This window comes from Salvelinus fontinalis, chromosome 11, assembly GCF_029448725.1.
Source record: "Salvelinus fontinalis isolate EN_2023a chromosome 11, ASM2944872v1, whole genome shotgun sequence".
Lineage (NCBI taxonomy): Eukaryota > Metazoa > Chordata > Actinopteri > Salmoniformes > Salmonidae > Salvelinus > Salvelinus fontinalis.
The window spans coordinates 54982128-54996664 of record NC_074675.1 but is presented as its reverse complement, the minus strand read 5'-3'; the positions used below and the strand labels follow the sequence as shown (position 1 = coordinate 54996664).

The 14537-nt window shown below is 48.1% G+C and overlaps 1 protein-coding gene across 4 annotated transcripts in view; it reads left to right on the top strand.

Moving 5' to 3' along the window:
- Positions 1–14537, top strand: part of LOC129865960 (zinc finger protein 638-like) — a 78537-nt gene that overhangs the window by 46697 nt on the left and 17303 nt on the right. For all 4 annotated transcript variants that reach the window (XM_055939066.1, XM_055939063.1, XM_055939064.1 and 1 more), the window contains 5 exons: positions 456–599; positions 4738–4980; positions 5664–5702; positions 5954–6082; positions 10361–10524. In XM_055939066.1, the coding sequence (XP_055795041.1) occupies positions 456–599; positions 4738–4980; positions 5664–5702; positions 5954–6082; positions 10361–10524 (719 nt within the window). The remainder of the gene's footprint in view (positions 1–455; positions 600–4737; positions 4981–5663; positions 5703–5953; positions 6083–10360; positions 10525–14537) is intronic.

Below are 14537 nucleotides of genomic sequence, written 5' to 3'. Positions count from 1 at the left end.
AAGCCGTGGCCCAGTGAGTCACTGTAGCTGGGCCGTGGTGGTGGGAACACAGCGCTCTGAGGCTTTTAGGTCAAACAATGCACCATCTTGTGTTTGTCTTGTACCCTAAGTAAAGTTGTATTTATTTGTCTATGTAATTTAGAATTTGAAGAAGTTTATTGTGCACGCGATGTGGAATATTTGTCTTTGGCCTCACCACATAAAAACAGCCATTTTAAACTATGCATGAATCATATTAAAGGTGAAGCTCAGTAATTTTAAACTATGTTGGATGGTTCCTCACGCTGAAAGTAGTCTGGGTCAGTTCTTTAAACAGCCACTATCAACTTTATCTATACCTGACTTCACCTTTATCTGTTAATGTAAAATCCCGCCCTCTTTCTCTCCCTTTCTCTCTCTCCCTCCCTCCCTCTCTCTCTTTCTCTCCCCCTCTCTCATTCTCTTTGTGTGTGTAGCCTGGCTGTGGAAATAATACGTTTGTGAAGATCGAAGGTTTACCAGAGACTGGCTATACAGAGGAAGATGTTCTGGCTCTGGTGAAGCCTTACGGATATAAACCTGGACTCTACAACTGTTTCATACTGCCTGCACAGAGATGGGTAGGTTGGCTGTGTGTTTCATACTGCCTCACCAGAGATGGGTAGGTTGGCTGTGTGTTTCATACTGCCTGCACAGAGATGGGTAGGTTGGCTGTGTGTTTCATACTGCCTGCACAGAGATGGGTAGGCTGGCTGTGTGTTTCATACTGCCTCACCAGAGATGGGTAGGTTGGCTGTGTGTTTCATACTGCCCCACCAGAGATGGGTAGGTTGGCTGTGTGTTTCATACTGCCTCACCAGAGATGGGTAGGTTGGCTGTGTGTTTCATACTGCCTCACCAGAGATGGGTAGGTTGGCTGTGTGTTTCATACTGCCTGCACAGAGATGGGTAGGTTGGCTGTGTGTTTCATACTGCCTGCACAGAGATGGGTAGGTTGGCTGTGTGTTTCATACTGCCCCACCAGAGATGGGTAGGTTGGCTGTGTGTTTCATACTGCCTGCACAGAGATGGGTAGGTTGGCTGTGTGTTTCATACTGCCTCACCAGAGATGGGTAGGTTGGCTGTGTGTTTCATACTGCCCCACCAGAGATGGGTAGGTTGGCTGTGTGTTTCATACTGCCTCACCAGAGATGGGTAGGTTGGCTGTGTGTTTCATACTGCCTCACCAGAGATGGGTAGGTTGGCTGTGTGTTTCATACTGCCTCACCAGAGATGGGTAGGTTGGCTGTGTGTTTCATACTGCCTCACCAGAGATGGGTAGGTTGGCTGTGTGTTTCATACTGCCTCACCAGAGATGGGTAGGTTGGCTGTGTGTTTCATACTGCCTCACCAGAGATGGGTAGGTTGGCTGTGTGTTTCATACTGCCTCACCAGTGATGGGTAGGTTTGGCTGTGTGTTTCATACTGCCTCACCAGAGATGGGTAGGTTGGCTGTGTGTTTCATACTGCCTCACCAGAGATGGGTAGGTTGGCTGTGTGTTTCATACTGCCTGCACAGAGATGGGTAGGTTGGCTGTGTGTTTCATACTGCCCCACCAGAGATGGGTAGGTTGGCTGTGTGTTTCATACTGCCCCACCAGAGATGGGTAGGTTGGCTGTGTGTTTCATACTGCCCCACCAGAGATGGGTAGGTTGGCTGTGTGTTTCATACTGCCTCACCAGAGATGGGTAGGTTGGCTGTGTGTTTCATACTGCCTCACCAGAGATGGGTAGGTCGGCTGTTTGTTTCATACTGCCTCACCAGAGATGGGTAGGTTGGCTGTGTGTTTCATACTGCCTCACCAGAGATGGGTAGGTTGGCTGTGTGTTTCATACTGCCTCACCAGAGATGGGTAGGTTGGCTGTGTGTTTCATACTGCCTCACCAGAGATGGGTAGGTTGGCTGTGTGTTTCATACTGCCTCACCAGAGATGGGTAGGTTGGCTGTGTGTTTCATACTGCCTCACCAGAGATGGGTAGGTTGGCTGTGTGTTTCATACTGCCTCACCAGAGATGGGTAGGTTGGCTGTGTGTTTCATACTGCCTCACCAGAGATGGGTAGGTTGGCTGTGTGTTTCATACTGCCTCACCAGAGATGGGTAGGTTGGCTGTGTGTTTCATACTGCCCCACCAGAGATGGGTAGGTTGGCTGTGTGTTTCATACTGCCCCACCAGAGATGGGTAGGTTGGCTGTGTGTTTCATACTGCCCCACCAGAGATGGGTAGGTTGGCTGTGTGTTTCATACTGCCTGCACAGAGATGGGTAGGTTGGCTGTGTGTTTCATACTGCCTGCACAGAGATGGGTAGGTTGGCTGTGTCTTTCATACTGCCTCACCAGAGATGGGTAGGTTGGCTGTGTGTTTCATACTGCCTCACCAGAGATGGGTAGGTTGGCTGTGTGTTTCAGACTGCCTCACCAGAGATGGGTAGGTTGGCTGTGTGTTTCAGACTGCCTCACCAGAGATGGGTAGGTTGGCTGTGTGTTTCAGACTGCCTCACCAGAGATGGGTAGGTTGGCTGTGTGTTTCATACTGCCTCACCAGAGATGGGTAGGTTGGCTGTGTGTTTCATTCTGCCCCACCAGAGATGGGTAGGTTGGCTGTGTGTTTCATTCTGCCCCACCAGAGATGGGTAGGTTGGCTGTGTGTTTCATACTGCCCCACCAGAGATGGGTAGGTTGGCTGTGTGTTTCAGACTGCCTCACCAGAGATGGGTAGGTTGGCTGTGTGTTTCATACTGCCCCACCAGAGATGGGTAGGTTGGCTGTGTGTTTCATACTGCCTCACCAGAGATGGGTAGGTTGGCTGTGTGTTTCATACTGCCCCACCAGAGATGGGTAGGTTGGCTGTGTGTTTCATACTGCCTCACCAGAGATGGGTAGGTTGGCTGTGTGTTTCAGACTGCCTCACCAGAGATGGGTAGGTTGGCTGTGTGTTTCAGACTGCCTCACCAGAGATGGGTAGGTTGGCTGTGTGTTTCATACTGCCTCACCAGAGATGGGTAGGTTGGCTGTGTGTTTCATACTGCCTCACCAGAGATGGGTAGGTTGGCTGTGTGTTTCATTCTGCCCCACCAGAGATGGGTAGGTTGGCTGTGTGTTTCATTCTGCCCCACCAGAGATGGGTAGGTTGGCTGTGTGTTTCATACTGCCTCACCAGAGATGGGTAGGTTGGCTGTGTGTTTCATTCTGCCCCACCAGAGATGGGTAGGTTGGCTGTGTGTTTCATACTGCCCCACCAGAGATGGGTAGGTTGGCTGTGTGTTTCATTCTGCCCCACCAAAGATGGGTAGGTTGGCTGTGTGTTTCATACTGCCCCACCAGAGATGGGTAGGTTGGCTGTGTGTCTGTAGATTTGTTTGCAGGGTTTTATCTAAATCAAAAAGGGGCTTAGGTGGTGGGCGTGGTTGTGTTGCTGTTTAAAAGCTAATTTCATGCTATGCATTTTGCGATAGCTAATGCTGCGTTCTTTTGCTCAAACTATATTGCTTTCACATAGGATTTCCACTCACAAAAAAAATAAATAATTGCCAATGTTTTATATGACCCTTTGCAAACGGGCCCATCTTTTCCACATTCTTGACTGCGAATGCATTTTATACCTCGAGTGACGAGTGGCGTGTGGATGTTTGTCTATTTTAATAAAAGCTATTTGTTTCTGGGTACATGTACTAGTTCCAGAAAATATTATATATTTACAAAATGAACGAAGTAGGTGACCTGGAAGGAAAGACGAATCAAAGTTACATATTCATGTAAGAAAAGGGTCTGATATCAACTTCCTGGTTCAGACCTCTAGAAGACACAAATGGTGAATCCAAAACAATTCCACAGGACACAATCAACAGCCTGGTCGACTCTATGCGAAGGAGATGTGTCACGCTGCATGAGGACAACGGTGGTCACACCAGATACTGACTGGTTTTCTGATCCATGCCCTCTATCTTTTTCTATAAATCTTTTTTATTTTAAGGTATCTTATCAGCAACAGATGCATATCTCAAATCAAAATCAAATCAAATCAAATGTTATTAGTCACATACACATGGTTAGCAGATGTTAATGCGAGTGTAGCGAAATGCTTGTGCTTCTAGTTCCGACAATGCAGTAATAACCAACAAGTAATCTAACCTAACAATTCCACAACTACTACCTTATACACACACGTGTAAAGGGATAAAGAATATGTACATAAAGATATATGAATGAGTGATGGTACAGAACGGAATATCTGTATTCCCAGATGTGAAATCCATAGATTAGGGCCTAATTTATTCATTTTGATTTACTGATTTCCTCATGTACTGTAACTCAGTAAAATCTTAGACATTTGTTGCATGTCTTTTCTATATACTTGATCTGGTTTTTAGTAGTTTTACAAAGAACATTTTAATTTTTTAAACCATTTTTTAAATATTTTTACTTTGTTTGGAGGCGACCAGAAAAAAAAAAAAAAAAAAAGCTTAGGCGGCACACCCTAGTATTTCAATGGAATAAATTATTTAAAAATATTTAAAAAAATTGGTGGGGGGGAGGGTCTCTCGCTGTGACATGTTTTCTATGGAAAATGCTAACTGTTCACCTTCTCAGTTATAAGTGTATTTTAACTACGTCAAACACTGAAACGTTGTGGATTCTTTAAAGTTGGCTCTGGTTGTTGATGCAATACTATACCATTGGGTGGTGGTTGTCTTGGTAACGAGTGTGTTTCTGCCAACAGGCCATCATCCGTATGGACGGAGGACAGAAGAGCTTTGTTATGGTGACAAACTACACACAGTCTCCTCCTAAACTACTAGACTGTCCCCTCTCCTTCACGTTGATCTGCCCTGATACAGGCCTCGTTCAGGTAACACACACACACACACACACACATATATATATATACACACATTCTCCTCCTAAACTACTAGACTGTCCCCTCTCCTTCACGTTGATCTGCCCTGATACAGGCCTCGTTCAGGTAACACACACACACATATATATATACACACATTCTCCTCCTAAACTACTAGACTGTCTCCTCTCCTTCACGTTGATCTGCCCTGATACAGGCCTCGTTCAGGTAACACACACACACACACACACACCCCCACACCCCCCCCCCCACACACACATATATATATACACACAGTCTCCTCCTAAACTACTAGACTGTCTCCTCTCCTTCACGTTGATCTGCCCTGATACAGGCCTCGTTCAGGTAACACACACACACACACACACACACACACACACACACACACACACACACACACACACACACACACACACACACACACACACACACCCCCACACACCCCCCCACACACACACATATATATATACACACAGTCTCCTCCTAAACTACTAGACTGTCTCCTCTCCTTCACGTTGATCTGCCCTGATACAGGCCTCGTTCAGGTAACACACACACACACACACACACACACACACACACACACACACACACACACACACACACACACACACACACACACACCCCCACACACCCCCCCACACACACACATATATATATACACACAGTCTCCTCCTAAACTACTAGACTGTCTCCTCTCCTTCACGTTGATCTGCCCTGATACAGGCCTCGTTCAGGTAACACACACACACACAGTCCAGTCCTCATTGGTGTTCTTTCTATTGCAGGAGGATGTGTACCGAACGCTGAAGGGCCTCACCACTACGGTAAGTTAACACGTTTAACTAGGAAGGTCACTTCAGATGTTTAGTGCCTCGTGGTGAGGAAGTAGTGACTGTAGTAGGACTGGAAATAATGAGTTGATAGATACTAATGAACCCTTTATAACCTGTTAATGAACCCTTTATAACCTGTTAATGAACCCTTTATAACCTGTTAATGAACCCTTTGTAACCTGTTAATGAACCCTTTGTAACCTGTTAATGAACCCTTTATAACGCGCTCTGCTTCTCAACAGGACACGACGTTGAAGGAACGCCTTCTGATCGTCAGTAACGTCCCCGCGGGGACTACGGCAACCCGAGAGGTTCACGACCTCGTCAAACGCTTCGGATCCTACCTCGATTCGCTATCTCTGATCGACAGGGTAACACAGACACACACACACAGAGACACAGACACACACACAGACACACACACAGAGACAGACACACACACACACAGACAGACATGTTATGACCAGGCACCACAATCTAATAGGGTTATATTTGTTGCCTTTAATCATATCGCAATTAACTTTTACCAATTTGAATGTAGACACACGTCACGTTTTTTTATATAACAATTTTGGGGAAATATTGTATAAAACAGGAGGCCGTGTTCTAAATATGTTCATATTTTCATTTGCCTCAAATACATTCTTCCGGACACTGGATGAAGTCAGGTTAAATATTTTGGTTTTATTTAGTTAGACGCTCCGGGACCAGACTTGTATAGAGCAGATTAATACGCTCCGGGACCAGACTTGTATAGAGCAGATTAAGACGCTCCGGGACCAGACTTGTATAGAGCAGATTAAGACGCTCCGGGACCCGACTTGTATAGAGCAGATTAATACGCTCCGGGACCAGACTTGTATAGAGCAGATTAATACGCTCCGGGACCAGACTTGTATAGAGCAGATTAATACGCTCCGGGACCCGACTTGTATAGAGCAGATTAATACGCTCCGGGACCAGACTTGTATAGAGCAGATTAAGACGCTCCGGGACCCGACTTGTATAGAGCAGATTAATACGCTCCGGGACCCGACTTGTATAGAGCAGATTAATACGCTCCGGGACCCGACTTGTATAGAGCAGATTAATACGCTCCGGGACCAGACTTGTATAGAGCAGATTAATACGCTCCGGGACCAGACTTGTATAGAGCAGATTAATACGCTCCGGGACCAGACTTGTATAGAGCAGATTAATACGCTCCGGGACCAGACTTGTATAGAGCAGATTAATACGCTCCGGGACCAGACTTGTATAGAGCAGATTAATACGCTCCGGGACCAGACTTGTATAGAGCAGATTAATACGCTCCTGGACCAGACTTGTATAGAGCAGATTAATACGCTCCGGGACCAGACTTGTATAGAGCAGATTAATACGCTCCGGGACCAGACTTGTATAGAGCAGATTAATACGCTCCGGGACCAGACTTGTATAGAGCAGATTAATACGCTCCAGGACCAGACTTGTATAGAGCAGATTAATACGCTCCTGGACCAGACTTGTATAGAGCAGATTAATACGCTCCGGGACCAGACTTGTATAGAGCAGATTAATACGCTCCGGGACCAGACTTGTATAGAGCAGATTAATACGCTCCGGGACCAGACTTGTAGACAGCAGATTAAGACGCTCCAGGACCAGACTTGTATAGAGCAGATTAATACGCTCCGGGACCAGACTTGTAGACAGCAGATTAAGACGCTCCAGGACCAGACTTGTATAGAGCAGATTAATACGCTCCTGGACCAGACTTGTAGACAGCAGATTAATACGCTCCTGGACCAGACTTGTAGACAGCAGATTTAGACGCTCTATACAAGTCTTCTGGAGAAAATGTCTAAGGATAACCACGGAGAGGTTGTTGTATGCAGCTGCTTCTGAACCTGAGAAAAATGACTTGGCGTTTGGGAAAGAGTCTGACTTTCAGGAAATGGCAGTTAAAAACGAAGTACACTGAATTTAGACTACCAATCGCCGAAAGCCTATTAATAAGACCTAATCATCATCTCTTTTAAAGATACACTCAGCAATATGATGCAGAAGGTATATCGCATAGTCTGTCAATTTCCGCAACTAAGAGCGTCGATGCGCGAAGCTAAATTTCTCCTTTGTTTTGGTCTCGTTGCTACCACGTTGTAAAAGCGTGAATCAAACCATTTCACATGCGCAGGTCCTGTGTTAGACCAAAAAGTCTTGCATCTTGTATCTCTTATTTGTGGTGCTGCTCGTGGCAACTTCATTTCGCTGAGTTGTAGCGTTAAAATAAGTTACTACGTATCGTCCCGTTTCTAACGCTTATGATTCAATGTAGTGAGCTTTGAAATGGATGTATGGCCCTTTTTTTTGAAAGTGACAAAACTTCCTGACATGTTGACCGTAGTACGATAAACTAAAGAAAGATTAATTTACATCAAGTTTTTTAAAAGGTTCTTGTTTATTGAAAAGTGCTAATATTAAAGTTGGAATCCGCAGTAGGGACACGGTGAAACCAGCTGCACTGTCCGCCCCACTGTTCATTTAATTTTAGATATTTTTTTTGACGAAGCGGAGCGTGGTTAGTGTTGATTCAGCATTACGTTCTGCTGTGATGTCATGAGTGCTATGATGTCAGAGCGGAAACGGTGTTTATTGGCAGTAATATCTTTGTTGTTGTAACATCGCTGTTAGACGTGGCGTCTTGTAACGTCGCTGTTAGACGTGGCGTCTTGTAACGTCGCTGTTAGACGTGGCGTCTTGTAATATCGCTGTTAGACGTGGCGTCTTGTAATATCGCTGTTAGACGTGGCGTCTTGTAATATCGCTGTTAGACGTGGCGTCTTGTAACATCGCTGTTAGACGTGGCGTCTTGTAAAATCGCTGTTAGACGTGGCGTCTTGTAACGTCGCTGTTAGACGTGGCGTCTTGTAAAATCGCTGTTAGACGTGGCGTCTTGTAACGTCGCTGTTAGACGTGGCGTCTTGTAATATCGCTGTTAGACGTGGCGTCTTGTAAAATCGCTGTTAGACGTGGCGTCTTGTAACGTCGCTGTTAGACGTGGCGTCTTGTAAAATCGCTGTTAGACGTGGCGTCTTGTAGTATCGCTGTTAGACCTGGCGTCTTGTAACGTCGCTGTTAGACCTGGCGTCTTGTAACGTCGCTGTTAGACGTGGCGTCTTGTAACGTCGCTGTTAGACGTGGCGTCTTGTAACGTCGCTGTTAGACGTGGCGTCTTGTAACATCGCTGTTAGACCTGTCGTCTTGTAGTATCGCTGTTAGACGTGGCGTCTTGTAGTATCGCTGTTAGACGTGGCGTCTTGTAACGTCGCTGTTAGACGTGGCGTCTTGTAACGTCGCTGTTAGACGTGGCGTCTTGTAACGTCGCTGTTAGACGTGGCGTCTTGTAACGTCGCTGTTAGACGTGGCGTCTTGTAACGTCGCTGTTAGACGTGGCGTCTTGTAACATCGCTGTTAGACCTGTCGTCTTGTAGTATCGCTGTTAGACCTGTCGTCTTGTAGTATCGCTGTTAGACGTGGCGTCTTGTAGTATCGCTGTTAGACGTGGCGTCTTGTAGTATCGCTGTTAGACGTGGCGTCTTGTAACGTCGCTGTTAGACGTGGCGTCTTGTAACGTCGCTGTCAGACGCGGCGTCTTGTAACGTCGCTGTCAGACGCGGCGTCTTGTAACGTCGCTGTTAGACGTGGCGTCTTGTAACGTCGCTGTCAGACGTGGCGTCTTGTAACGTCGCTGTCAGACGTGGCGTCTTGTAACGTCGCTGTCAGACGTGGCGTCTTGTAACGTCGCTGTCAGACGTGGCGTCTTGTAACGTCGCTGTCAGACGTGGCGTCTTGTAACGTCGCTGTCAGACGTGGCGTCTTGTAACGCCGCTGTCAGACGTGGCGTCTTGTAACGTCGCTGTCAGACGTGGTGGTTTCACAATTTTAAAGATTCCAGCTGTGAACAACCCAGATAACACGGTCAGTGTATACAGCTAAGCTCGGTAAGTCAACCATAGTTTTTCCACGTAAAACCTTCCTGACTAAAGCAGCTATCAGGGAAATCAGTAAGAAAAGACGAGTTAGTGCTGGAAGGACAAGTCCAACAGTCAGGTGTTTTTAGGTCTTGAAGAAGTCCAACAGTCAGGTGTTTTTAGGTCTTGAAGGAGGACAAGTCCAACAGTCAGGTGTTTTTAGGTCTTGAAGGAGGACAAGGACAACAGTCAGGTGTTTTTAGGTCTTGAAGAAGTCCAACAGTCAGGTGTTTTTAGGTCTTGAAGGAGGACAAGTCCAACAGTCAGGTGTTTTTAGGTCTTGAAGGAGGACAAGGACAACAGTCAGGTGTTTTTAGGTCTTGAAGGAGGACAACAGTCAGGTGTTTTTAGGTCTTGAAGGAGGACAACAGTCAGGTGTTTTTAGGTCTTGAAGGAGGACAACAGTCAGGTGTTTTTAGGTCTTGAAGGAGGACAAGTCCAACAGTCAGGTGTTTTTAGGTCTTGAAGGAGGACAAGGACAACAGTCAGGTGTTTTTAGGTCTTGAAGGAGGACAACAGTCAGGTGTTTTTAGGTCTTGAAGGAGGACAAGTCCAACAGTCAAGTGTTTTTAGGTCTTGAAGGAGGACAACAGTCTCATCCTTATCCCTCCCTCTTGTCCCCTCTCTCTCTCTTAGATTTATTTTGAGATGGAGTCGTCCTCGATAGCGATGGCAGTGTGTCTTCATTTCCAGAAGTTTCCCCGTGTAGTTCAGAACAAGCCTCTGAAGTTCAACATGCTGGTCAAGGTTAAACACCCGCCTCAGCCGCAGCCCCCAGCCAAGAAGACACCTGTCACCGGGTAAATGTCTACCTCAACCTTTCATTACTTGTCTGTCTGTATATCTATACATTACTGGGGACATAAAACCTATTTTATATATGGCTCTTTCTATAGTGTGACAACATTATAAAATGGCCAATATTTTAAATTATAATAGAAGTTCAAACCAAGAAGTCAAAACAATTGAAGCGACTAAGCAGCAGTGTTGACTGAAAAGTTCAGATTACTTAAATTTATTTTTTGCAGGATGGAACTCATTAGAATAATACCTAGCATGCTTTGCAACGGTACATTTTTTTTACATTTGGCTCTTTCTATAAATAAAAAGGGCCAAGGTGTGACATCAGGAACCACATTTTCCAAATGGTTTCATATACATTTTTTAATGTGATTTTTCTCGCAGCTTCACATGTAATAAAAGCCTAGATGAGACCATGACAACAAAACATTTACTTGTCATTCAAAATGGAGCCAGGTAGACAGGTATGTTTGTGCTTTAGTCAACAGTTCAATCATTTATAGCCAATGGAAAAGACCAACAGCATTTCAATCGTTTTTTAAGTAGTTTATATAATGATACAGCAATATAATACCATTGTGTCTGTCAAGAAAATCATTGACAACGATAATAACCAAGTAATGAAATTCATATAATCAGTAAACCTTCACTCCTCTCCCCCAATGTGCTTGGAGAGGGAGGTGAGGAATGAAAGACACGAGGGGAGAGCCTCGATAGCGTTTCCTTGAATCCCCACGTCCTCTCTCCTTGCCGCCTCCTCCTCAAAACCCATTGGATGAGAAGGTGAGAAAGGGGTTGACTTCTCATCCAATGGGTTCTGCAGTTTAAAGGAAGTTACTAACTAGCGGTAACACAATGACTTCCAGTCTAACTTCCTTCTAATACTGGACTCAGTAAAATAGAGGTGTGCTATTAGTGTGTAGGCTACAGACTGAAGTTGGCGGTACAGACTAGAGACAATTCCTGTGACCGTTGTCGGGGTTCGTAGAGCATTGTGAGTCTCACATCTTTCCATAGTGGTTTTTTGTAGGCCCAAACCGTTCGGAAGTTACAGATGTTTTGGTGAGAATACCGATTTTCGGAATGTGTCAGTAGTCCGAGAGAGAGACGAGAAGGGCAGGCTACAACAGGTAGATTCTGAATGGAGTTGTTTGTAATTGTGAAGGACGAAAGCAGACTCCTTTAGCCTAGCTAGCTTAATTAGCGTCTCCCGATTTGATGCAGTCGAGACAGGTTCTGCGTAATCATTACTGGATGATCAATAAACACAATATGCAGCCTCAATTAGCCTAGCTAGCGTAATTAGCGTCTCCCGATTTGATGCAGTCGAGACAGGCTCTGCGTAATCACTACTGGATGATCAATAACCTATCTATGGCAGCTGTTAGTCTACTATAGCCTATCTATGGTTAGTCTACTATAACCTATCTATGGTTAGTCTACTATAACCTATCTATGGTTAGTCTACTATAACCTATCTATGGTTAGTCTACTATAACCTATCTATGGCAGCTGTTAGTCTACTATAGCGCGAGTCTGCTTGGATGGTTGCTGTCTCTCATCTCTCCCCCCCTGTTCCCTGTCACTCACTCACACTCAGTAGCCTACACACACAGCACGGCCCCCTGGTAGAGCGTCTCCTCTCTCTACCTCCTCTCTCTACCTCCTCTCTCACACACAGCACGGCCCCCTGGTAGAGCGTCTCCTCTCTCTACCTCCTCTCTCTACCTCCTCTCTCACACAGCACGGCCCCCTGGTAGAGCGTCTCCTCTCTCTACCTCCTCTCTCTACCTCCTCTCTCACACAGCACGGCCCCCTGGTAGAGCGTCTCCTCTCTCTACCTCCTCTCTCTACCTCCTCTCTCTACCTCCTCTCTCACACAGCACGGCCCCCTGCTAGAGCGTCTCCTCTCTCTACCTCCTCTCTCTACCTCCTCTCTCACACAGCACGGCCCCCTGCTAGAGCGTCTCCTCTCTCTACCTCCTCTCTCTACCTCCTCTCACACAGCACGGCCCCCTGCTAGAGCGTCTCCTCTCTCTACCTCCTCTCACACAGCACGACCCCCTGCTAGAGCGTCTCCTCTCTCTACCTCCTCTCACACAGCACGGCCCCCTGCTAGAGCGTCTCCTCTCTCTACCTCCTCTCTCTCACACACAGCACGGCCCCCTGGTAGAGCGTCTCCTCTCTCTACCTCCTCTCTCACACAGCACGGCCCCCTGCTAGAGCGTCTCCTCTCTCTACCTCCTCTCACACAGCACGGCCCCCTGCTAGAGCGTCTCCTCTCTCTACCTCCTCTCTCTCTCACACAGCACGGCCCCCTGCTAGAGCGTCTCCTCTCTCTACCTCCTCTCTCTACCTCCTCTCTCTACCTCCTCTCTCACAGCACGGCCCCCTGCTAGAGCGTCTCCTCTCTCTACCTCCTCTCACACACAGCACGGCCCCCCGCTAGAGCGTCTCCTCTCTCTACCTCCTCTCTCACACAGCACGGCCCCCTGCTAGAGCGTCTCCTCTCTCTACCTCCTCTCTCTCACACACAGCACGGCCCCCTGGTAGAGCGTCTCCTCTCTCTACCTCCTCTCTCACACAGCACGGCCCCCTGCTAGAGCGTCTCCTCTCTCTACCTCCTCTCTCTACCTCCTCTCTCACACAGCACGGCCCCCTGCTAGAGCGTCTCCTCTCTCTACCTCCTCTCTCTCACAGCACGGCCCCCTGCTAGAGCGTCTCCTCTCTCTACCTCCTCTCTCACACAGCACGGCCCCCTGGTAGAGCGTCTCCTCTCTCTACCTCCTCTCTCACACAGCACGGCCCCCTGCTAGAGCGTCTCCTCTCTCTACCTCCTCTCTCACAGCACGGCCCCCTGCTAGAGCGTCTCCTCTCTCTACCTCCTCTCTCTCACAGCACGGCCCCCTGCTAGAGCGTCTCCTCTCTCTACCTCCTCTCTCACACAGCACGGCCCCCTGCTAGAGCGTCTCCTCTCTCTACCTCCTCTCTCACAGCACGGCCCCCTGCTAGAGCACCTCCTCTCTCTACCTCCTCTCTCACAGCACGGCCCCCTGGTAGAGCGTCTCCTCTCTCTACCTCCTCTCTCTACCTCCTCTCTCACACAGCACGGCCCCCTGGTAGAGTGTCTACTCTCTCTACCTCCTCTCTCACACAGCACGGCCCCCTGCTAGAGCGTCTCCTCTCTCTACCTCCTCTCTCTCACACACAGCACGGCCCCCTGGTAGAGCGTCTCCTCTCTCTACCTCCTCTCTCTACCTCCTCTCTCACACAGCACGGCCCCCTGCTAGAGCGTCTCCTCTCTCTACCTCTTCTCTCACAGCACGGCCCCCTGCTAGAGCGTCTCCTCTCTCTACCTCTTCTCTCACAGCACGGCCCCCTGGTAGAGCGTCTCCTCTCTCTACCTCCTCTCTCACAGCACGGCCCCCTGCTAGAGCGTCTCCTCTCTCTACCTCTTCTCTCACAGCACGGCCCCCTGCTAGAGCGTCTCCTCTCTCTACCTCTTCTCTCACAGCACGGCCCCCTGGTAGAGCGTCTCCTCTCTCTACCTCCTCTCTCACACAGCACGGCCCCCTGCTAGAGCGTCTCCTCTCTCTACCTCTTCTCTCACAGCACGGCCCCCTGCTAGAGCACCTCCTCTCTCTACCTCCTCTCTCACAGCACGGCCCCCTGGTAGAGAGTCTCCTCTCTCTACCTCCTCTCACACAGCACGGCCCCCTGCTAGAGCGTCTCCTCTTTCCACCTCCTCTCTCTACCTCCTCTCACACAGGACGGCCCCCTGCCAGAGCGTCTCCTCTCTCTACCTCCTCTCTCACAGCACGGCCCCCTGCTAGAGCGTCTCCTCTCTCTACCTCCTCTCTCACAGCACGGCCCCCTGCTAGAGCGTCTCCTCTCTCTACCTCCTCTCACACAGCACGGCCCCCTGCTAGAGCGTCTCCTCTCTCTTCCTCCTCTCTCTACCTCCTCTCTCTCACAGCACGGCCCCCTGCTAGAGCGTCTCCTCTCTCTACCT